This window comes from Vidua chalybeata, chromosome 17 (assembly GCF_026979565.1).
Source record: "Vidua chalybeata isolate OUT-0048 chromosome 17, bVidCha1 merged haplotype, whole genome shotgun sequence".
Taxonomy (NCBI): Eukaryota; Metazoa; Chordata; class Aves; order Passeriformes; family Viduidae; genus Vidua; species Vidua chalybeata.
In genome coordinates this window covers 7219457-7245353 of record NC_071546.1, presented here as the reverse complement: position 1 = coordinate 7245353, position 25897 = coordinate 7219457, and the positions used below count along the sequence as shown (strand labels likewise).

At 42.5% G+C, this 25897-nt stretch overlaps 1 protein-coding gene across 3 annotated transcripts; it reads right to left on the bottom strand.

The window, feature by feature from the left end:
- Positions 1-807: 807 nt before the first annotated feature.
- Positions 808-25845, bottom strand: RPRD1B (regulation of nuclear pre-mRNA domain containing 1B). Of its 3 annotated transcripts, none has more exons than XM_053958330.1 (8): positions 25565-25845; positions 23954-24083; positions 22788-22921; positions 16712-16824; positions 14801-14927; positions 13550-13725; positions 4673-4728; positions 3216-3300 (listed from the first exon to the last, which is right to left on the bottom strand). In XM_053958330.1, exons 1-7 carry the CDS (start codon positions 25713-25715, stop codon positions 4696-4698), a joined length of 864 nt encoding a protein of 287 aa, XP_053814305.1. In that variant the 5' UTR covers positions 25716-25845; the 3' UTR covers positions 3216-3300; positions 4673-4695. The 3 variants fall into 3 exon arrangements, with proteins under 3 accessions (XP_053814303.1, XP_053814305.1, XP_053814304.1); XM_053958329.1 differs by lacking the exon at positions 3216-3300 and adding an exon at positions 3952-4170; XM_053958328.1 differs by lacking the exon at positions 4673-4728 and having other exon boundaries at positions 808-3300; positions 25565-25842.
- Positions 25846-25897: the final 52 nt, after the last annotated feature.

Genomic DNA, 25897 nt, shown 5'->3' with positions numbered 1-25897 from the left:
GTGAGTTCCTCACCTTGTACAGGTGCATAAGCTGCCACTCCTTGGTTACACAGTAGGGAATGCACACCAGTGCACTGAGGTACTGAACTGCAAAGGCAGCTGCCTAACAGTCAAGTATTTTTGGAGAAGTTTGTTCCAGCTCTTAAAAAAAAAAATAACAAAAACCTGATTTGCAAAGGCAAGGAAGGACAGCCAGTACCTTGTCACATTTATGTCTTTGAAAACCCCACCTTAGTTCCTGCAACACCACACAAAGGTGGTTTTCACTAGGAGGACCCACACCAGCTCCCTCCTGCTCCCACAGCACTGCCCAGCCTCTGCAGGGCTTTGTGAAAGCAGTGCTAAATATAGTCCCTTTTAGGGAAGATTTGTAAATCAGTATAAAACATAATCCGCTTTGCAGTTCCTCTCCAGGGCATATGAAACAATCACTGTTTGCCTACAGAGGCTGTTGCAGACTGGTTAATTGAAGAACCCCTAAACCTCCCCAAAACCTCCAGAATTAACTCCCAGAGCAACGTGAAGACCCCCAAAGCTGAGAGGCTTTGATCACGCTGACCCTCTGGAACAGTAGCTCCTGGTGCTCATGCAGGGAGGCACCTTTCTCCCATTCCAGGTTTGGCTTTTATTTGTATTTTTCCCAGAGTAACAACTGACATGTCCTACAGAAATCCCCCGTATCCACTCTGCATGGAAAACTGACACAAGGATCTCCCCACGTCACTGCCTGGGCTTCAGAAAGGTAAAAAACCCAAACAAAACCCACAGGGTGCTGGAGCACTGCAGAAAGAAGTAAGGACACTACTGTTCAATGACACCCTCTTTATTCAAAAATAGATATCTATGAGACATTTCAGAATATACTGCTGTCAAATGGCAGCCTATATGTCTAAATTAATTCCTAAGTCAATTAATATACAGATTTAAGCTTTTGTTAAAAAAGACACACTGTGGGTAAATCTGTTTAACCTTCAGAAAATGTCACCCAGTTCACCAGATGCCCTTTGCCCAAAAAGTAAAACAAATAAAATTAAAAACTAGAAGACTTCATTTAAATTAAGCAAAATAAAACACACGCATATATTCAAAAAAAATCAAAACATTTCAATTAAAAAATAAAAAAAACAGACAGACAACTCTCTCACAGATCTGCCCAAAACACAAATGTGAGAAGCCAACACATTTGTCTACATCAGTTTTTGACAGTTTTTGTCCTATAATGGATACACATTCAATCAATGTTCAAAATAACTTGGTTTAACAGCCTCGGGGTAACTCTGTGAGCTGAATCAGGATGGAAAAGAGTCTTTTGGTTTGGGTTCTTGAAGTTTGGTGTTGGTGGTTTCTTTTTTTTTTGTTGTTTTTTTTTGTTTTTCATTTTTGGCAAAAGCAGAGAGAATGTACAGTGCTTAATCTAAAGTACAGACCATAAAAGACTGCAGAGTCAAAGCGACTCAGGGAACACATAGTTCTGCCATTGGAAAAATTCCTGTAAACTAAAGAGAAAAAAACATCTCTAGGCTGGGCAGTGAGGGTGCAAGGAGCATTATAAAAGACAAAAGGAAGTGTCAGTAGGAAAAGGACGTGAGCTTCTGAACAACTGAATGATCAAAAGATGCTGTGGTGGTGTTTGTTGTGACTGAATGCTGACCGGGCTACTGAACAGCCTGAAAAATACATGAATGCAGAGAAGAACGAGCTTTGCATTTCTGCATTTTCTTCTCCTGGCTTTGACACCAGCTCAAGACCACAGGGAGGCACAGAGAGAGCATCTCAGCTCACTTCATCCTGTCTTACAAAACCTGTGTTACCAGATCAAGTGTCTCCAGAAACAGAACCTGTTTTATAGTGAGAGGTGCTAAATTTAAAGAGAATTGTATCCAGATTGGAATGGTTCAGTGATCAGAGTGTCACACCAGCTTGTCACACCTAACACACAAACTGAAATGTAACTACACCCCTGGCAGCTAAAACACTAGCCAGCAACATAATGGAATTAAGAGCTTTTTAAATTTACCTTTTTTGTTTTTTACACTTTTCCTGATTATAAAAATCAACTCACAATCTGTGACACAAAATTAAGTACATCCTTCTAATATCTACATGCATGGACAGGGTACATGTGCATACAGGATATATGCATATATATGGGTCTATTTTCTATATAAATAAATATTTATACCACATTTAACTTCTGTGCATCAGACAACTTCACTAAAGCTACAGAGAGAGTTTATATCATTGGGTTTTCAGTGTAACCATCCTGAGAGCAGACCTAACAGTGCCTGTCACAGGGACACCAGCAGCTGCCACACACTATTCCAGCCTCTCAGGTCATTAAATCAAAGCTTCCACCACCATCTGATTTCATATAATGAAGAGGAAAAATGTGGTATAAATCTAAGGTAGCTAGAACAAAATTTACTTCCACTCCCACTTAGGCAACATTCAGTTCTGCTTTGCTCAGCACAGTGTAAGTTATGAGTCTACCTCTAATTCACAAAGAAAAGCTGTTTATTTTTATTGCCTGTGACTTCAATTTATATCCATGCCAAATGGGAACTACCTTCACATCAGGCCACAGCATTATGAGGAACTGCAGGTTTAGGAAAACATCTTTCCCTGTACCATTGCTGAGCAGATGCTTCCCCTGACGTGGCACAGGACTTGCATGCACACACATCCCCACGAGGCTCACGAGCCATTCCACTGCTCCCAGAGATGAGGCTCAGAAACCCAACTAAAACAGATGAGACTTATTCAGAAATAATACAATATTTGTACAGAGGGAAGATGCTGCATAGTCAACCTTCCTCTGGAAGCTTCCCAGGTATGTGTGCACATGATTCGTGATCTTTGTGGAGGTAACAAGTGCTAAGGGCAAACAGCAACTAAAGAGTACAGGAAAAGATGAGAGAAGTTTGCCTAAACAGACCACCCCCACTCCCTTTAGAGCTCACCAAACTCACTCCTCTTCCTCCCCTCACGTGAGCCAGTGTACACACAGAGGGTGAGTACGAGCAGCCAAGAGGTTCAAAGCAGGGTCTGCAAGTTCCTTCCTACTGCAGATCTTGGAAGACTGGACTTCGAGCCAACACCAGTCTTCTTATTTCTGCTGGTAATAACAAAAACTGGGGCACATGGTTTGTTCTAGTCTGTTGAAAACAGGTCCCCAGCAGATGGCAGAGGTGCCAGACCTCCTGTGACATTGGGCAGCAGTGACAGGTCTGGAAGGCTCTGGATGTGAGATTTCAGCTCCTTGCGCACTTGGGTTACCCGAGCAAGCTTCTGTTTGTATTCCTGAGAGAGAGAGACAAGAGAACAAAGATTAAGCACAGGTTAATTAACAGTGCCATTAGTTAAGCCAGGAGTCTCTTCCAGGTGAAAACTCACAGAAGGTGGCCAGGCCCTGGCGCTCTGGGCAACTGCTGGCATGACTGCAGACCCTGCCATCTGCCCCAAATTCACAGCCTGCCCACAGGCTCTGGCATCCCTAAACTAATAACCCTGCCCTGCCTTACTAATTTTACATGTAAAGTGTCCCCAAACCAGCACACACTAGGGCCTGATAGAGCATTTGAGAGAAGTGTCAATGCAGAGTTGCTTTATCCTTGTGTTCTTCCCCAAATACTGACTCCCAGCTGCTGCCAGAATATTCCTGACACCCCTCCACTGCCAGAAGCCACAGGCTAAGGCACACCACAGGTATTACTATGCTGCCAAAATGCTCATTGCTCTTGAACTTGATCAATTCTGAACACTTAATTAATCCAATTTCCCCCTTTCAAGCCATTAAATCAAACCCAAGTTCTGGTTGTCAAACAGGCCCTCCTTTATGAGCTCACATTACAACCCCAGCAGCTGTGCCGTGAGACTGGCATGGCAGGGACACCATGGAAACATGTGTAGGATCACTGAATGTAAACCAGGGAAAGGCACATCCACACTGGATACAGACATGAACATCTTCAGGATTTTATTACAGAGGGGAAAAAAGAGCAAGCTAAAAATCTCCAAAGAGGAAACTTGCAAGTGGTTTTTCCACAAATGAGGTCTGGATTGAGTAGGAAAAGTGCAGTAAGGAATCCCTATCCATGCGCAGAAATTCCCCCAGGTCTCAGAGACACCAGTGACTTTTGTTCATAATGAGGAGAGAGAGGAGTTTGGACTCTGAAAATGGAAGAAAGAACAAATTGTACCTTGGTCAGTTCTGGTGAGAGGCCACTTATGAGCAGCCCAGCACACATCCAAGTTATCCAATACAGAAGACAAATTAAAGAGTGCTTATGCAATTTTCAAAGTTTTGTGATTCTATACATTCATGTAAGATTCTATACATTCTATACATTCAAGTCAGAGAAGACAGCAATTGAAGGAATAAAACTCCAGTAGCACATAATTTTTTTTGAATGTGCCAGTCTTTACTCAACTACATGTGGCCTACTTTTCATGGCACCTCCAGAATGCAGGAAACAATGAGCTTAAGAAAAAAAAAAAAACATACAGAACAGACTGCCACACAGCCAGCTAGAATATCAATTTACTTTTCATTTCTTAATTACTTGGCAAAGAGATCACAAGTTTATATCTCTGAAGATCAAATGAAACTAGGCACATGTTTAATCAAAACATCTTTCTGAAGAGTTTACAACTTTAATCCAGACTTTCTAACCTTCTCAGTGATGGAAATTCTCTTCACCTTCTCCAAACATCAAAGCACAGCAGTTCCTGTAGGGTTACAAGCAAGGAGTTTACACTCTCTGTGTTTCATTATTTTGAATTAGAACAGTGAGAGCAGCCGTCAATCGCAACAACTCCCGATACCCCTGCAATGGCTGTGTAAGTGTATCCCACAAATTTCCTGCCAGCAGCAAGCAGGAATGTCTTTTAACAGCCTATTTCAAACTTAAATCCTTTATGAGGCTCATTGAGTTAATATAACCAAACACTTCTGTTAGCATACACAGGATATACAGTGAAATAATCAAGTCCAAACAAAGCCCTCCCAGCTCCACGAACTGCAGGGTGCTGTTCTCATGCCTAGAGAACAGTAACAACAAAAAAAAACAAAAAAAAACAAAAAAACAAACAAACAAACAAAAAAAAAAACCAAAAAAAACCAAACCACCTCAAGGTGCACATATTAATTTTGTGAGGATTTGTCTTGTTTTAATGAAAGACAGAGAATCAGGATCAAAAAAAAGAATGCACCCACATCCCTAATCACACTTTTTGTGTGTGCACACATTTCTGGGAATTCTTAAAGTGAGAAACAAGTCAAGAAACTCATGAGATGAAGACAAAAAAAAACCCAAAAAAACACAAAACAAACACCCAGATTCTTTGGCATTAATAGAGAGCAGCAGCAGATAAAGAGGGATGCCATGGAGGCACAGCATTCCAACACTTGGGATTCTTCTCCAAAAGAACATGGGAGCCAGCCCTGGGGATAGGGAGAGAGTGCCCAGAGTGCTCAGCTCAGGGCTGGCACACCCCCAGCGCTGGAGATGGAGACAGCAGCACACCAGATCCTGCACACACAGCAGAGACAGCAGGAACATCTATTGAGCTCCAAATGCTGGCAGAGAGAAGGTGGAAGAGGCTGGACTCGGAGATCCACAGAAGACCATCTTAAAAATATTTTAAAATCCATAATTCACAACATTGTCAGGGAGTGATGGATATCAAGCCATGAAAGAATGAGCAGCACTTCCTCCTCAAGAATGCCAAACTGTCAAGAGTCAGTATCAGCAGGTGTTTCTTTCTTCTGTAGTAATTCCCACTCAAGATAGGAACCAAAAAAAAAAAAGAAGGGCAAGGCAGCTGGCAAGTCCTCCAGGACTGATAAATGGGCAGTGAAGACAAAAAGAAGTTGCAAATTCCAGGCATAAGCCAAGAAAATAACTCAAATATCGCTTGGATTGCCAAGATCCACACAAAACAATTATGGGTTTATGGATCCAATTATAGATCCACATAAAACAATTACATAAAACCAGGTACAACCTCCATAGAAAGACTAATGTCCTGCCATTTTCAGGGCAAAATTGATAGGCTGACCAGGATCCATCACTTCTCATGGACAGTCAGGACTGGAATGTGATGGCTTTTGAGCTGAACATGATTTGCGTGACCATTAGAGTTATATTAGATGCAAATAACATTCCTTCCCCAGGAGAGTTACTTAGGGGAGGGAGAATCTTGCCAATGCCTTGCCTGACAGCCCAGTTCTCATAAAACACACTGACAAATTAAGAACCACCAAGATGTGTCCAAACCACACTGCTGCTGGCAAACACACAGATTTAGGAATAATTCTTCTGCATATGAACAGCACCAACCTGCTTCCAGATTCACAGTTAACATCTTCAAGTGTTTAGGAAAATATTGCTCTTAGCATGTCCTTATTTTCAGGGATACTCTACATTGAAGGCTACATGGAACACCGAGTTATCAGAAACATCCTCCCAATTTGAAGAGAGACTTTTGTATGCATATGTTGACAAAAAGTAAACATCAAGTCATCTTGAGAACCATAATCTTTTCAATTCTAAGTAATTCCACTTTACTAATAAGTAAATGCAAGCATTATCTAGTCAATACCAAAGGCCTAAATCCTACTTGCTAAAAACCAAACTGAAAAAATAAGACAGAAAAAAATTCTTACAAGGAAGAGGCAGCAATAGCCCCCAAACCAAAACTGGCTCAGGAAACCATCGCTAAATTCAGGAATGGAAACTAAGGGAGTAATCCAGAAACCAAGATTTCCTAGAATAGATGAATACTTACTGGACAGATTGGATACACATCACAGAGCATGGTAGAAAACTGTCTGCTCTATGCTTAACCCTCTCCATCCCTCTGGGCCTGAGATGCTGTGCTGACTCCTGGCAGAGCTATCCAGGAGTGGAGAGACCACGAGGCAGAGCTGGGACAGGGAATGCTGGCTGCTCCCCTCAAGAACGCACAGCAGCCGAGACACGGAACCCCCTTCCAGCTTGAGGGCTTTGCTTTTTCCACAAGTTCTGGCCATATTCTGCAACACAGGGCTCTGGAAGCAGGTTTTATGGGAAACCATGTTTTTCATGTAGCCCATGACATGCCTGGAAACCGCACCTTGCAGATTTTTCCACAAGGTCCTTCTATTCCATGGAACTGAAGAACACAAAGTCCAGTTAAAAAGCTGCTGCTTTCCGAGGCCTTTGCTTGTACTCTGTGTTGAGCTAATTGTCTCACTGCTCAGTAGGCTTATATTAAGATTAATAGTATTTGGATGCTATTTGCTTTTTTTAGACAAAATAATGAGACCTCTGCTGCAAGCAGGAGGTTCAGGATGATAGAGGAAAAAACTGGCACTGTGCCACACGGATGCTTTTGCTAATCAACATTTCCTTTCAGTGTGTGGCATTCTACATCCTCAGTGGCCAAGAGAATTAGATACTCAGTCCTTGAAACAAATGCAAAATCAGAATTAACCACCACTGAATGAAGCTGACAGAGTGTTTCATTCCAAAGCAGCCATGCTCGAACGTTATAGAACTGACTGTAATCAACATGACAGGAAATTCATCCTGAGCACTGCTGCATGGCCTGGTTCACCTTGTCACGTTCCACAGCACAGATTTCAGCTTATTTTGGCTCAGAGTGTGCACTGGACACGTCCTCTCCTGCGCAGGGTTGAGCAGGAACATGCTGTAAGTCATCACAGCAATTGCATCTACTGAAAAAACATCTAGCTAAGCATTAGTGAGAATTTGGAAAATGAACAGGAAGAGCAGCTGGTCAGGCGCAGTTTTGATATGATGCAGCTTGAGCCAGCTGTGAGAAAGCAGAAGACCACAAGGGGAAAAATGCATCAGAGGCTCAGCAGGAATTTGAAGAGTATGTAGTGAAGTGAGAGGTCTGACAGCCATGTGATTATATGTTCAGGTAAAACCTCTGTTTAAAAACATTAAATATACCATAGTACTGCAGCAGGCTGATTAGGTATTGCTTACCTTCTCCTCCTTGCCACTTAACCTATGTAAAGTACTTTTAAAACAAAGCCACTAGAAAAAGAACAGAAAGGAAAACTTCTGCCATTCCACAAGCTCATTGCATCAGAACCTTCCTCAAAAGCAAAGTGAAACCAGGTTTCCTCATTTTGCAGCAGCACTAAACCAGCAAATCTGAGGTTTTATCTGAAAGATGCAGTCCAGGAATCAGAGCTTGAATAATATATTTCCTTACGGAGTCTTCAGTTCATTTTGAACCTTAAATTTGTTCAGTCTTGCTCTTTTAAATTTGACAAGGCTTCTTTCTTCTGTGGCATCATTCATCACACTTCAGCAGAGATGGTGTTTCTGCTCGTGGCAGAATTACATGCTCTCAAACCGTAACTCATTTCCTTGTTCTCCTCTTTGTTTGGGACAACCGAAGAGGCAGCAGTAGAGGCCTCCACAGAGCATTTCTCCAGCTGCTGGGAATGCCTCAACCTCTGCAATGTTCAAAAGCTCTCAGAAAAAGCCCAGGCTGCTGCCACTCTATCATGACCACAAATCATCATTCCATTTGCCAAATACCCTTCCAGAAATAAACATTGAGGGGAGTACATTTGATGTTCACCATAAAAATCAACATCCAGGGCACAAGCCAACAGCTACATTCACCTCTCCAAGCATCTTAATGCTTTTCTAGCTAAGCAAGGGAGTGGTCATACACTCATTCACTTCAGTAAAATGCATAAAAACATTGTATGTTAATATTGTATTATTTTTATTCACTTTTATTGTTTAGTATTATTCTATTTGCAGCACTACTGTAACTATAAATATCTACAAGCACCTACAAAGTGAAGGAACTGTATCTTTCCACTGTGCAAAGAAACACAGCAGTTGCCTCAAGCCATACATGGCCCAACAAACCTACACTGCCTGCAGTTGTCAGTTCACATCCCTACAGAGCAGCCTGTGCTCTTGCCCCACACCCAGAGGCACCAGTGGCTCACAGCTGGCAGGACTGGTGCACAGCCCAGCATTTCTTGCCCCATTAGTCACCAGTTTGGTCCTACAGACCCAGGTCTGACACTGTCTGGGTACTCCAAAGCTCAGGATCTCCCTGCCAGGGTCGCAGAACCGACCCCACTCTGCTGCTGCTTCCCACAGCTGCTCCTGCTACTTCATTCATGTCAAATACTGACAGTTTTGTTTCCTAGCAGGAACCCTAAAATTTAATCTGCTATTTCACTGTCTAAACCACTGAAATGAATATACCACACAACCCAAGAATTCCTGTCTGAGGGAAGCAGCAGCCACAAAGCCGTGCCAACAGTGACACACCAGAGAGACCCAGGCAGTGGAAGCAGCACAGCAATAAATTGCCTATTAACCCACTGAACTAAATTGTATTTCAAGAAAATGTGTAGTGCTGGGCAGTCCAGAAAACCTCAAGTGAGAATGCACTTCATCCCTCAGAGATGCATTATCAAAGAGGGTTTGCAAATTTGTGTGGGCACAGCTTTAACACCTTATTAAAGGTGCCTTGAAGCCATGAATATTAAAACTCACAAACATCTAAAAACCCCCAGAGCTCTCAGCAGGACAATTTTTCAGCTGCAACCAAGAGTCAGAATACTTCCATTAAACTGGATCTTAAATTCCCCTAAAGTGGATCTTTATATTTATAGCTGCAGACATGTAAACACACACTTGAGTACATACATCACTCCATCCACACTGCCTGTGCTACTCTGTTCCTCCTGTCACCTTTCACCAACACAGATACAGAAGGTATGTGGAAGAATTGCCCTCACTGACTGCACATCAAACCAAAAATTCTAAATTCACAGTCTTCTGTTTTTTCTGTCTCTTCTCCCCATCAGATTAAAACAACCCTCCCTCCACCCACTCTAGGTTTCCTACTGTCAGTAGTTATTTCAGCTACCCATGAAGCTTCTACACAATTTGCCATTTCCTTGGTTCTTCCAGTCTCATCTGTTTATCTGACTTCATTTTACAGCTGCCTGGTATACCAACATGGGGTGTTCTCCCCACTACATTTCCATTTTACACAAACTAATTCCCTGGATTTTTTTTTCCTCTTTGTCTGCTGTGCATTCCAGAAGAATGCTCTGACTTCAAAAGACAATTCTCCTTGAAATTCTGCAGGCTCAGGTGCTGGAGGACAAAAAACCTCCCCAGCTGATTGTGCTCAGTAATTGTAATGGTGCAGCAATGGTCAAAAATAACACAAATCAGGAAACTGCCATTGGAACTTCAATACTACTGAGAGATACAAGGACACATCTCATTCTTATAGAAACAACAGTTCCTGCTTCTACACCTGTCTGAAAGTGGATTTTATTTCCTGTCATCTGCTATTGTGAATGCCCAGGCCACATCTGATCTATCCTCGGCATGGAAGATCAAACTACAGCTGCAGTATCGAGCCCACAGTTGCTGAGCAAGATGAAGCACCATTTTAAAAGAAATTCAGTGTTCAGCTGCTGAATGACAGTATCCCCCATACCTTTCAGGAAGTTAACATGAGGAATACTTACCTTTGAAAATATAAGCCTTGTTATAGGCTCTTTAGTATCAGTTTGGGGCCAGCTGATTTTAGTGACTGATAGATTTAAAGAAAATCTATCTTCTTAAGTGCTCTTAGACTACAGTCAAAATACCACAACACCACTCCCAGGAAAAAGGAATCCTAATTATTACACTTTGATTTTTTCCACTGCTACCCTAAAACCAGAGTTTGTCCATATGTTATGATCTTCAGGCTCTGCTGCAGCTTTCTCCCTTCAAACACCAGTGCTTCCTTGCCCCTTGCTGTTTCAATTCTTACTCATGCCAGCTGTGTCCATGCTGATGTGTAATTCTTTTCCAAAGCCATGTTCCTCAGCAGTGTCCCTCAGTTTAACAGCCTTACTGCAACTGATGACAAGAGTTGTGTCACAGGGGTTTGACATGCAGAGTATTCTGAGCATTAGCTCACAAACACACTGAGTTTAGTATGTTTTGACAATTTGCTGTTTCATGAGGGACAGCATTAACAGGATTAGTAAACAACTGCAGCTTTTTAGGCCACAAAAGCTGCTTTTCCAAAAGACACAGATTAGCTACTTTCATTGCTGTCACAGTGAAAGACTTTGCGAGCAAATAAAATACAAAAAAACACCCAGAGTAATTTCCAAATTAGGTATCTCCATCTCTTAAAATATAGCCCTGACTTTTATTTCTGTCAGAAGCCCCTCTGCCTAACCAACAGCCTTGGCTGGACGATGGTGAAGTAAACAATCCATCTTCCATCCAAACACACCCTCTCATCTAAGTCAGGAAACTTAGAGGAAACTTCCTCATCACAAGAGGAAAAACTCCAAGTACCAAAGATTCTGGAAAAGAGACTTCAAGAGAGCAAAGCCTACAATGAGTAGATATGTAAAATTAGATTGTTTTAAGTTATTTTCTCATTTCAGACCTTGCCTGAGTAAATGTTTTGGTTTTTAATACATTTTTAATTGTTACAAGTTTCAGATCCTTCTAGTAAAATGCTTATTAGCACTACAAAGAAAAATACAGGCTTATCAATACTGTGAGAACATCAAAGACTCAAACAAAACTGATAAGCAGATCTGGCCTGCCTTATCTGTAACCAGCATCTTCCACTGTTTATTAACCCTCTACAAGGGCAGAACAATGGAACGCTGTAATCAGGCAACATCCCTCACTGAGGTTTGAGAGCTGACACGAATATCAATCGTGCCTCATGTTCACTGTTGGAGTGGCATTTCCTGCAACTCTGTTTAGACTGCTACAGCACTGAGGCCACCTTGTCTGGCAGAATGACAAAGATGCCAACCTAAACAGATACTTAATAAGATCCTAATATTTAAATAGGATCATTCTTTATTTTCTAATGTAGTGAAGAACTGCATTTACACCTAATAGTTTGCAAGCAGCCTGTCCCATTGCCATCAGCAGGATTACTATCATTAACAAAGCAACTCAACCAGCAAAACACTTAATTTTCAGGGTTACATTTCTGCCTCTGCCAGAGTTACAATTTTCAAGTAACACTATTTACCAAAAGGATATTTTCCAAACAAAAAACCTCCACAATTGTCACAACATTTCAGCTAATGCATTAGAAATTTTAATTTCATGTTGTCATTATGGATTTCTCAGTTTCACAGTCTCAAACTGACGCAAAATTGTGAATTGTTCTGGGCCTTTTAAAATATTATTGTGCAGCATTTTGCTACCTATTTACTGCAAACAGCAGTATGTCTATCATTTATGTATTTCTTTACATATATAGGTGTCCTTCTTTAAGCAAGAAGAAACTCCAAAACCTGACCCAAGACTTCCACAGAAAATAAATCAGCTGCCAAACAACATTTGGTTTCATGGCATCATCTGTATCCATGTCTAAAAGTGTTTTTTTCTGACTCAGTCATAAGACTGATGCTATGCTTGAAGAAATTTAGTCACAAGGCATTGAGAAACTCCAATATAAACACAGGCAAAGAAAACACTGAAAATGAATTTTATCTGGGAACAATGTTGCCGAGCTGTCAGAGGAGGAGGTTTGCCATGAGAGTAAACAGAGACTGCAATTGCTGCAGCTCAGTCTCCTTCCAGGAGATTTTGTCCTCCACGTCCCCTCCCATCCCACCCCGCAGCAGCTGCTCATCACCAGCACCGCGGTGCAGAGAAGCCCTTAATGTGCCGCCAAGGGGCAGTTTAGCAGATGGCAGAGTGACATACAACCACAGCCATTAATTAAACTCCTCACTAGTCCCACAACGTGCTGCGAAAGAACTTCCATGGAGAAGGCACGTATCGGATAAACAGTTGTAAACAGCTGGCTGCACAGCCTGAGCAGGGGGGCTCAGCTCAGCCCCAGGCTGTTTTAGGGTCCTGCCCTCCCTGTTCAAAGAAGCTGTACAGGAAACACAAGTCATTGTCTTTCACTACCAGCCCCATTTATACTGCACCACAGAAGCTGTGGGTAAGTGGCTGTTAAAGGTTGCAGAGCAGAAGATCTGGCTTAAACTGCTTCCCCTAAACAAGTAGGGGCTCAGGAGGCAGATGAAGGACACCTAACCATCAGGAAAATAACAAAAAACCCAAGCAGCATAAAAAAACCTCAGCTAATTATGGCAAAAGGAAGTTAATTTTTTGAAAAAGGCTAATTTTTTGAAATTTTGTCATAACAAAATAAGGTATGTGTTAGGCAAGTCTATTTTTCTTTAAGAAGTATAGAGCTCTGGGCTTTCCAGGTGCATTGAAACACCTAGACTGAACATGAGAACAGATCTGCACTCTCCTGATATGACAATGCTTTCTTACCCATTTTATTCCAAGTATAAAGACAACTAGAACCTAGATAATCTAGAACCAAAAGTAAAGGTAAGACCCGGAATCAAAAGTAAAGGTAAGACCCGGAATCAAAAGTAAAGGTAAGACCCGGAATCACGTCCCTTGGGAGAAACCCATGGATTAGGAGTCCAGGGCGAGCGTTTGGTGAGCCAATTGTTCTGCCAGCCCCAGGAACAGGCACTCACCTCCAGTTTCTTCTCCTTCTCCGTGAGCACATCCTTCTGGTTCTGGGTGTACTCGATGAGCATCCGTGCCAGCTGGCGCCGGTCCTCCAGCTCGGCCGCCAGCCGCCCGTTGTATTCGGCCAGCAGCAGACACGCCTCGTCCACCGTCTTCGAGAGCCGCTCCGCAGCCTCTTTGTCTGCGTGCAAAAGCGTTGGGTGATTTAGAGGACAAAGTTTAGAACTTCCAATTGTTGACAGAAGGGCTGCAATTCATGAGCCGCAGGCACAATAACATCTTGTTCGTAAATACACTTCTGGCTTGACAGGAAAATAAGGGCTGTTATCACAGGGATATACAGGAAATAGGACATACACCCTTTGTGGGCTGTATTTTAGACACTGACTGCATTTAATCCTTGCAGAGATGTCAGTGAAAGCAGAGAGGTAAATTTATGAATAGTAAGCCTCTACGAACAGGTTAATTAAAATGTTAGAAGTACCTTCAGGTAAACAAATCGGGTGGTTTCCACTTTTAAACACAGTGTGCACTTGTTAATTCCTCTTATATATGAGTAATTTCAAATGTATTGACACAAATCTAAGAATTGCACACAGTCCAGTTGGACACTAAGATTATGAATGGCCAAATAAGTGATAATTCATAATGAGTTCTAAATTAAAACTACCTCCAGGAACAAGAGTCAAATCAGTTCAACCTCTAAATGCTTCTATTAAAATTACTTTTCAAATGCAATTGCAGAAGTTAATTTAAACAAAGACTGACAGATTAACAGGGGTAGCAATTTGCCTTTTCCATAGCAATCAAGGAGCATGTGTGTACTCAGCAGTCTGGTAGAACTCGAAAATATATCAATCAAGGAGTATGTGTGTACTCAGCACAGCCTGATAAAACTTCAAGATATCTTAACAGCTGAGGTGTTTAAGAGCAAACGCATGCACTTGAGAGCTCTGGCCCAATTTCTTTTATATTCTTGCAAAATGCTGATGATTTTGCAAGCATAAAAAGCATTCTCAAAGCACAAAAGCCTCAGTCCAAGCCAAAAAAAAAAAAAAATGGAAGCAGCTATGTAAGTTTAATCTTCAGTGTTACTTCACAGGATTGCTATCTGTTAATTACCCCAGAACTACAAAGCAAGGACACAAAAGCAGGAATTCACTCCACCACACATTGTGATTATTAAAATAAACCCCCACACTTTGATTTCTAAGTTATTCTTTGGACCCATGTTCATTCATCTTCCAGTCTCATACCTGTAATTTTCTCCAGTAATGAAACATCTTGAACTTCCTGAGGCAGGGAAGCAATTTTTTGCCGCACTGTTGCATCTCCTGATGCTGCATTTTCCAGGTCTTGTAGGGCCTTGATCAAATCCTCGGTCTACAAGTGAGTCAACAGTAAAACCAGGTAACCTTAACCACAACCACTTCCCAGGAATGTGGTCACTGCAGAGGAGCTCACCCACCTCTGAAAGGCACCATTTGGGGAATATTTTCTTCAATTTTTAAACCTAACACAAGGAGTATTTCATTGAGTTTACACTATCCCAGTGTTTAGCTCCTCCTGTATAATTACAGCAGGGTCATCCTTTTCAAGACTCTGCAGGGGGAAACTTCTCAGTCCAATTAAGAAAAGTGATCATTTAAGACATAGCTGAGAAGGACATGACCACACCAGCCTCAGAGAACCACCAGCTCTGTGTGCTGCCTCAAGCTGGAACTGAATCTTCCACCCAAGCAACCCTGACAGTCTCTTTGCCCCCCTGGAGTGCACAGGCACCTTTTTGTTCTGTTCTAAAGCTGCATTCTGACAGAGCAAAAACACCCAGCACCACATTTCCATCAGCCCAAATAAAACTATACTAAAATTCCATCATGACAAGGTTTAGAATTCTTTAACTTGCTACTGACTATCAATTCCAATGATGATAAAAGCTCCTCCTATAAAGCAAACTTTGTAATGTCCTGATTTTGCAAAGCCATGGCTGTCCTCACCCAGCTCCCTGCAAGCACACAGCTTTCTGCAACTGAACTGGGCTCCTTGGTGTGCCCTCAGCTCATCTCTCAGCTGGCTTTAGTGCACTGAGGAAAGATGTGTCAGTTTGAATTAATTCACTCAAAATGCACCTAAACTTTAAAAGGACATGGATGAGGAGAGCTCTAGGAGGACCATCCCTGACATGCTGTATTTCCTCCTTGCTCAAAAAAATTTAAGCAGAGAAACTCCCTGAACATGAAGAACAAAGTGTTGCTTTTTTCTTTTAAAAATTCTCAAGTAGGGGAGGTTTTTGAAACAGAACACTAGTACCATAAACACAAGCACTGATTTTTAAACTACAGTTCAATAGTTTGAAAGTTAATGAAAGGACTAACAAATTTTAAATAAATATTTTCTTAATCTGAAAAACAAAGAGGTCCATTACCTAATATTTACTACCTCCTTGTAAACTGCAAATGATTTCCAACAGTGATAATGTTTATAATCAAAAGAAACCATAAGCTACAAGGCATCTGGAGGTAAAAACAACAACAAAATTTTCACTTATTTCCTTGACAACTGTTATTTATTTTTATTTTTCAATGTTTACAGTTTACCAGATGGATGATGTAATTTTTTATCCCCTTCAAATAGGCTCTGGGTTAACATATGTTCATTCTGTAGCCTCAAATGGCCGCAATGATTTTCTATTTCATTCCAAATATTTCCACACCAGTAACGTGGAGCATCTAAAGTCTTCAATGCTGGTTTTCCTATCAGCTCCATACAAATATAACAAATTTTATGCTTTTAAATAACTTATGTAAAGATATGGCCTACAAAAGGAAATTGTGTATTAACTGTTCACAGATTTAGATTTTAGAGGCTACACATTGATTTTAAAAATAATTTAAAATATGGCCTGTTCTCCTAGCAGTCCTTTGAGATTCTTTCCTGGCAGCACTACTCAGATCTTGGGTTAGACTACCTGGAATTGCTCAGAAGTGACACACTATTGCAGTAGGAAAAAGGAATCCGTTCCATTTCACATGGACTTCTCAACCCCAAACTGCAGCTCGCCACTAAACCCATTTCACTTGTTGTCAGCTCCACCTTGTGGCTGTGACACAGGGGAGGTGGCCACATGGCTTCCAGAGCTCCTCCCAGGCTCAACCCATTCCACATACCAGCAGTGGCCCAGCACTGGGGTCTTGGGGTGAGTAGCTCCCAGGGTAATCATCATCTTCCTCCTCTTGTATTTGCTGGAAAGTTCGCTTTAAAGACTTCTTCTCCTCTGCAACTGAAGACATAGAAACAACTCATTTGGATGCCAGATCTGCCCACCTTAACTATCTCTACTTCAAAGAATTACACCAGATGGATGCTCTGATGATTAAGCCCTCTAGGGGATGACCACAGCTGGACTTTAATGTTGGCATCATATTCGAAACACTCAAATGCAAAACAGTAATAAAAGATTGATCCCCCCCCCCATGTATCTCTGTACATACCAGCCTGAGGATACACAAGCAGGGTGCACTTCATATGTGTTTGTGCCTCTCACAATGAAAGAAGGAAAGACAAATACATGTGCTATTTGTCAATAAATGACAGACTTCAACCCTCAGATGCTCTGGCTAACACTGAGTGTACAGGTGAGGATTTCTACCATTATAAATGAAGCAATGATGTGGAGGTACACAAGGACAGAAGAATTTCAAGTTATCTTTCTGCATTAAATATATGCTCCCTGTGGTCCCACAATCAACACAGTAATTGCTTGTTATTCAACCTGCCACTCTTTCATCAAAATAAGGGCTTCAGGACAGTTCTGTGAAACTGCAACTCCAAGATGTGACAGCAGCAACACTAATGGACAAAGCATGATCTGATCTCCAAGCAGGTAACTTGCAACACTTCAGAAACAGGGATGTCATAAAGCAAGACAGCATTGGTTAAATGAACCTCAGCATGGCAAACATTAGCTTGAAAGGCAAGAGACAGTTTATATAAATGAGTCAGAAGTATTAATGAAGCCTTTGATCCAACCATAGAACCTTCAAAAGAAGGTAGATCATTTTTCAGACTTGCCACCAAAGATGACAAGATACGGGGTAATTTGTAAGAAATCTTTGGACAGTCTTAAGAACATCTATTCAATGGAATCAAGTCTTGCCAAGATAATCTGTATATACTTTGATTCACAGGAAAACCCAAGATCACTCAATTTAAAACAAAACCAGACTGTCCCATTCTAATGGGGAACCAAACAAAGATCTGTCCTTAAATGCAGAGTTTGCCTGCCTTGTCAGGTGGGACATACAAAAAAACTTCATTCTAATGGTGAGAAATCAGAGGAGCTGTTATATCCTGCTCACCGGGGAAAGAACTGAACAACCTTCCCAAAGCAGACACGAACATGTCTGTCAGAGGGAAGGCAAAGCAGCACTCAAAAGTTTCCCTAAGCCAAAGGAATTGTTAATGTTTGATAGAACAAAGGCTAGAAAAAGGACAGCCAATTATTGCATGTATCCAACTGATGTACGAGTGCTTGACAATCTGACTGACAAGCCACTGAGGTACCAGATCAACAAGGAAAGCAGCTGCTGCCCACTGAGGTCTGCAAGAAACACAAGCTGGGTTGAACAGCAGATGAGAAAGTGGGCAAAGAGAGCATTAAAATTACCCAGCCCAACACAAGAGGTCATCAGTATTTATCACTTGTATGTACTTATCATAAAATAATTAACCAACAGAGGATAAACATGAGCCAACAACAGACGAATGCATGACCACACAAGTGAAATTAAATTGAGAGCTGGGATTCAAATTGCTGAAGAGTTATTCCTGCTGTGTTGCCAACTGGTCTACCACAAGACACAGCATTATACTTGCTCACCACTCCGACACAGAGGATTCAGAATTCATTGAATATTCTATCTGAACAAGGCCACGTGAGTCTGACTGGAACCACTCTGAAATCAGTGATGCTGAGCACCTGCAAACCTAAGCAAAAGTCACTGGAGAATTCTAGAAACACTATCTCAATTTCATCCGAATAAAAAAAAAAACACCCCTACACTTATTTGCAAACCCAAGAGCATATGGAGCAAAAGGACCCCTGAAAGAGAACAGAAGCACGGCATAGATTATAATACACCTTGCTGGGTAACTTACAAAATCTGCCAGCCAGGAGTAATTTACCCATCACAGTCTACACTAGCAGAAAAGCGTGTCAAATCCAGCCAGAGAAGGGGAAAAACAAGCACTGAGAACATCCAGAACTGATCAGAATGTAATGCATCTCCAAAACAATCAAGATATCCTTGTAGGATACAGACTGCTTCTTCCATGAAAATCAAGAGCCCACCTTGACATGGACATAAAGAAGCCAGAGAAACCCCAATGAAGTCAGCTCTCCTGCTTTGCTGTGCTCTTCACAGAAACTGAACTACTCCCAAAAAGCCTCCAAAGGGCAAAGCACTCTCCATTTCTCCAAAACAACAGACAACTGCTCTCCTAACTCCTGTGCAGTGACACTCCAGGATGTTGTTACCTTGCTGTTGCAGAGTCCACAGACACAGGCAAAAGCATTTCTGCATCAGCTTTTATGCTACAAACCATCTCAGCTGGCTTGAGGAAGGTTACAGTGCCAAAGGCCTTGCTGACAACTATGAGCCTTTCCTGTCAGCTGGACACCTGAGGGATCTTCCCAGCTCAGGTGCTCACTGTTTTGTTCTCAGCTCTTGATGCCTGTTCAGAGGTAAACAGGCTTCTAATGAGCCAGCACCCCCTCCAACCATTCCAAACCCTTCTCTCTTTGGGGGCAGATTACTTGTGGTTGCTGAAGCTCTCATTACAATATATATTTGTTGACAGCCTCTCCTAGGGTGAGCAGAACCGGAGCTGAGCTGCTCCAAAACCATACCCTAGCCCTGTGTCCAGATGCTTTTATTTCAGCTACCCTCAGAAGCCTCCCTGCCTGCTCTCCTCTCTGTTCTTCTCCATATTTTAATACAGGTCTGACTTTCTGTGCCAGAATTTGCAACATAAACACAATGAAAGCAGTCAGGGAGCAGTTCAGTTCTGTGTTAAGAGTGACACACTCCTACATCACAGCACATTCAAGGACCTTCTTCAACTGCTTGTCACAAAGACAACAAAAAGAAAACACATCAGCTATATCGGCTGTATTGCCTGAAGGGTTTCACATCAAATCTTTAAGACCTAGTTTTTCCAGTCTTTGAGAGAAATGGGTGGTTTTTCTCTTCCCTATTGCTTGTGAAAAGAAACATTCTAATAAAAATGAGATTAATGAGAAAGCAAATGCAAGCTTAATGAATAGATTTAGAGATAAAATAATGTATCAATATTCAAAAGCTCATTTCCATGCATATGCATATCTCCTTAAGGAACCTGAAAGACTAAAATCTGGTAGTCAGCTGCACCACTGAGCAGTCAAACCAGGGAATACAATGCTTAGAAAGGGCTGGTTGTCTTACTCCTCTGTCTCTCTGAAGGGAAATCAGCTCTGCTCCACAGCAGGAACTCAGCATGTGCAGACAACTGAATTGCTGTGCATTACCCAAGGCCTTGCTACTCACAAAACAAGAAACAAACTGTACCACTGAAACACTGACTGATGAGCATGAAAGACTTATTTCCTCATTGATACAGGATTCCATTGCACCTTGGCAAGTCACACAACTCTAAGTGATGCTCTCAAGACAAGCAGAGTCATCCTTCTAAAAGAGAAGCACCCACCAGGCCAGGAATTTAAGACACTGCAGTATGAAAAATAACAGAGAACTGACCTCTTGCCATACTTCAGGCTAAAGAAAATAATAGTTATCACAGCACCAGGTGTTATCAACAGCACCAGATGCCCTTAAGAGCTCCAACATTTTAACAGCACAGCTTGCACCAATCTAGAGACACCATCATTTCCTATTTCTCAGCTGTGTCGACCTTGGGAGTCCACAAACCCAGAAAACCAGAATGGCTTTGGAGGAGCACTGGACTATGGTTTTCCACATTTCTGACAATTGTTCTATCTGTAAACCAGGACACCTTAATCTCCATCTTGCTTATGTTCACCTGTTTGAAAATGGAATACAGTAACCACGAAAAAGCCTTCTGCAACTCACCAGAAACTCAAACACCAATTTATCTCAGAAATCCATAAAGCCTCCTGGTGAAACTAGCTCTTACCATCAAGAAGCTAATTTGCACACATGCCAGTCAAAGCAAGGAAAAAGCCCACAGGATAACTCTGCTGAATTTTTCAAGTTTCTTTTTGACCATGAATTGACAAGGCAGTAACATTCAGACTCATGAAAAGGCCTGAACTTTCCTTCAAATAAAAGATATTACATTAGTATCTCTAATTAGCCAGGCAAAAACTAAGTTTCTTGCCAAGTGAAGCTGCGCACACAGCAGTTCTTGAAGGGTTTGTATTCCTCCACTCTGCTTCCCACAGACAATGATCTGTTACTCTTAGGAAGTTTGATTTTGTAAAAATGTTTTTAAGTTCAGAAGACAAGAGTAGCAGAAGTGGTTGATACCACCAGCCAAAGGCAAAGGACACTGAGTGACAGCTGGTTGCCAAATGAGCAGGAAATAACACATAGTATCAATTATCAATGCCTTTAGATTCAAACTTAAACACTTTGTGAAGTGAAACACCTACCCAGGTACACTGAATTAAAGTTTCAAGTCCTCAGTTAATCAGGTCAGGGTTATCAGGAGTGTAAATTCTGGCCTTTGATAACACACAGGTGCCTCATGCACTGCACCCAGATAAGAGGAACCCCAACATGAGCCAGTTCATGCAGAGACTGTTCACCCCTCAGAGCACAGAGTCCTTCTGTTTTCATACAGATGGGACAACCCCTTTGGTCAGGGCACCCCTTTGGCTCACAACATTTGGGGAAAAAACTGCCAAAGTCATCTTCCAAAAGGTATACCTCAATCAGGGGCAGGTGGAAAGGCACTGGTGTGAGCTGCTAAAGCATCCATTCAGCAGTTCTGCCCAAAGCACTGTGTGAAAAAGCACAAAACTACTGCCAGAGATATCTTCACATACAGATCTCATTTAAGCTCACATCTTTATATTACTTCTACATTAAATACTGACTCAATCAGACCTTGCTTTCACCACCTAAGAATGGCATAAGAGACTTTTACTAATGACCAAACCAACTCTCTCACACCATAAGAACTCTGTGGGCAATAGAAAAAAATATGACCAGAGCAGCAATGTCATTCCAGCTCATTTGAAGGCACTGACACTTCACAGAATCATAAAATGGCTTAAAAAGAAGGGACCTTAAAGGCAACCTCATTCCAACTCCCCTGCCATGGGCAGGAACACTTGCTACAAGACCAGCTTGCTCAGGGCCCCATCCAATCTGGACTCGAACACTTCCAAGAGTGGAGCATCCACTTCCTTCAACTGTAAGGTGGACAAATATTCCTTTAACCAGAACACTCTTGATTTTTAATGACCCTCACCTTCCATAGTTGAGGCATCCCACTTCTCCCCTCTTTCCACTGGAGCACTACCAGTGAAACACCTCCAAGTGCTACAGAGGAGGTGAGATGTGCCAAAGCAGTAAATCAAAGCACAGTAAACACAAGCTCATGCTCAGTTTCTCACAGGTCTCATGCAGTAATAAGGTTATATCTGTGATGTTCTAATGATATTAAATTATGCAAAGTTAGAGTTTTCTCCAAATGACATCAGCTGGTGTAAGAAAAAGAGACCAGACAAGCTTCTGGGGCATATATTCCAGACTTCAATTATTCAAAACTCCTTGCTACATCATAATAAAATACAGTAACTATGGAAAACAAAACAATTAATATGAGAAAGAAAGCACTAACAGTATTGAATAAGACACTCTAATAACCCAGCTGAGCAGTCTCAGAGATGCAGAGTGGAACACTTAACTTGAGGTGGACACAACAGTTCCCTGCATGACTGACTTGCTTTCACCCCAAAAGGCAGCCCTGGAGCACTATATCTGCACAAGCAGCACCAGACCTCACGCCCAGTTAAGCTCACTGCCAGCCCCAAGACAGCACACCTGCAAACCAGAACTGAGGATTTCGTGAAAATCAGACTTCTCAACACAGTCCTGAAGAATCTCCACAATCGGCTCTGGCAACAACTCAACTCCGAGCTCAACTCCTCACAGTAATTCCAGTGAAAGATGCACCAATTTAAGAACAAAACACACATGACAAGCAATATGCATTTACCTTTTGTTTGGGGGCTGTTGGAGTCTTCCATAGACAGTTTGAGCTGCTGGATGAACTCGCTGCCATACACACTCCTCTCCTGCCAGATGTTCAGCAATCTTTCCAAGGGCTTCTTGCAGCCCTCGTCTGCTTCTCTGTTCAAAGATTGAGAAATCATTACAGTTCAGCTGATCAACACTCCTTATGTTTTCAGAGAGCATCTTCCAAACTGGCAACTGCACCCATTGCAATATGTGAACATTTGGAGAGAATCTTGCTCATATTGTCTGAGACAAACTGTGCAAAACACACTTGTGGCCAATTTTCCCCTTTATTTGACCTAAAGATTGCCTGGAAGTCTTCCACTATTCTGACCTCAAAGTAAGGGCAGAAAAGTTGTGAAAGAAGAAACTTGCTATCATTCAGAATTAGCAATAAGAGTTTATAAAAAACCCAGAAGCTGACAAGTTTTGAACTCTGAGTATTAACTTTAAACAGCTGTTTCAGCCAATAACATCCCAATTAAAAGGAGGTTAATTGGATCATTAGGCACTTAAATGCACTCAGAGTGTGCTCTGACAGTCAGACAGCCCCCCAAAAAGGCAAATACCCAGAGCATTAATGTTATTTAGCTGAGCTAACAGGACTCATAATGCCATTTAGACACAATCTTAACTAAACAACAGTGCATTTTAGTAAGGTGGTGGCTGCATCACTCTTCCCTTTTAATATGAAATTCTTCCTTCCTCCAACAAGGATATTACTGATCAGGTAGCACACAAAGAAACTGCTCAAACCAGGAGGCTGGTGAGAACCCAGTGACCCAAAACATCAGCTCTTTTAAAGTCTTTTGACAATGGGGCAGAACCATTCATTATGTGACTTTAATAAACACACCCAGCTGCTCAATTCCACTGCCCACAAACAGATCTGCCAGATCTTTAGGTAACAATTGAAATAAAGTCCAAACAACATGTGAAGCTGTGAAGGACTGGTCCACACACGAAGTTACCCATTTACACTAAACAGTCCCCAACCACAAAGCAGTCAGGACCCAATCTCTACTACAGAGAGGGTACAAGCACCCCCTAGACTTAAAAAAACCAACAAAATCCAATTGAACTAAGCTTTGAATAACAAGAATGCAAATCCCTAGAGAGGAAAGCTGAAGAAATACAGCAACATACCTGGCAACATGAGAAAATGCATCCACGAGAACAGATTCAAATTCCCTGGTAAATTCAGGGCCTTTCCTCTTACTGTTCTGGATGACATCGTTTGCTAAATATAGGAAAGTAAGCTTCCTACTCGACTTTGCTGAGAAAGGGGGAAAAAGAAAATGAAAAAACAAAAGGAGAGTTTGCATTTATTTCTCATTTCTTTCACTTAGAGTCATTAACAGGGCTTTCAAAGTTGTTTATAGCTTTGCAGTCTAAAACCAAACATTTCCATGTTACCAAAGGGAATCAGGGGCTTTCAAGTCAAGTAGTTCTCAATGTCCTCACTTCTGCTCTTTTCTAATTAAGTCATAAAAATAAACATGAGTTTAATGCTTTTTGTGCAGTGACACCTCAGCTCTGAAAAACCAATACATTTTAAACACAATTTTAAAAAGCTGTTCTAACCCATCAGCAAATTAATAAACCAATTCGTTTATTTTTTATCAATTAACTTCAGGAAAAATACTTGAATAAAACAGTGTAACTCAGAATGAATGAAACTGTAGGAGAAAGCTATTGTGGAGACTCAAAAATTTTCCAAACAACTCTCCTAACATTTCTTCAATATACCCTAAATTTTCCTATTTTGACACCATCTATTCTATATCAATATGGCCAGAATTAGGGAAAATTAGAATTAGGGAAATTCACTGTTCCCCCAAGCAAAACAACCATGAACACATAGAAGGCAGAAAACAAAGGTGCTCATTTCCACAACAGGGCAAAGGCAGATCTTCCAAAAACTCATCAATAAACTACAAATGGCAAAAACCAGCAATCACATAGAAGATACCCCAGCTGCTCCAAGGGGCTCACAGTGCTGCTGCCAGCAGGGGAATGGTGACACTGGCTGCACCTGGGGACAGGGCATCATCCACACAGAATCCCAGAATGGTCTGGGTAGGAAGGGACCTTAAAGAGCACTTCGCTCCTAGCCCCTGCCCCGGCAGGAACACCTTCCACTAGGCACTGGCAGGCTCCCTTGACTTCAGGATGAAGCCATCTGGGAAATCACCCTTTGTTAATCTGCAAGAAAAACACGCACAAAATGTTTCTGGCTGAGAACACCAAAGAGTTTTACAGACTTCTACTTTTTCTTTGCCTATCTCCTCTCACTAGTTCCATAATGGGTGAGCTGTATGAATCCAAACCCAAATTTTCAAAACGGAGCCAAACAGCCAGAGCACTTCCAAGTTTGCCCGAGCACAGTCAGGGGAACGTAACTCGTACATCTCTTGTTTTACACATCTTGTTTTACAGCCCACAGCTGAGCATCCCCTCCCTCTCAACCCACACCTGGCTGTGCCTCCGTCCTCTGCCTTCCCAAAACCGCCGCCTGTATCACCGGAATGCTCCGCTCACACGTGGCATTCCCCCCAAAGTTTAGTAAACAACAACACAGCAGCTAAACAGCGCCCAGGCTCCACGAACTCCCGGGACAACAACTTCTCCCGGGGCCGGCCCGCGGAGCTCCGCGAGGAGGAACCGGCCGCGCCCACCGGCAGCTCCGCGGGCGGCCCCGGTACCGCGGGGCAGGGGCTGCCAGAGCGGCCCTCGCCGGACAAACCCCCCGCGCACCTTTGCGGAGCTCCCGGTGCCACACGGCGACGATGGGCCCCGCGTGCTTGCGGTGGTGGATGAGCCACAGCGAGAGCGTCTGCACGCTCTGCTGGGAGTTGCTCAGCTCCGACAGCTTCTTCTCCAGCGCCGACTCCGAGAAGGAGGACATGGGGCCGGGGCTGCTCCGCCCGCGGGGGGGGCGCGGCGCGGCCTCACCGACAACAACCCGCCGGGGCCGCCGCCACAAGATGGCCGCCCGCGCCCTGACCCCGCCGCGGGGCGAGGGGCGGCATCGTACGGAGCGCCGGAGGGAGCCGGGCCGCACGGCGGGCGGGCTCAGCGCATGCGCGA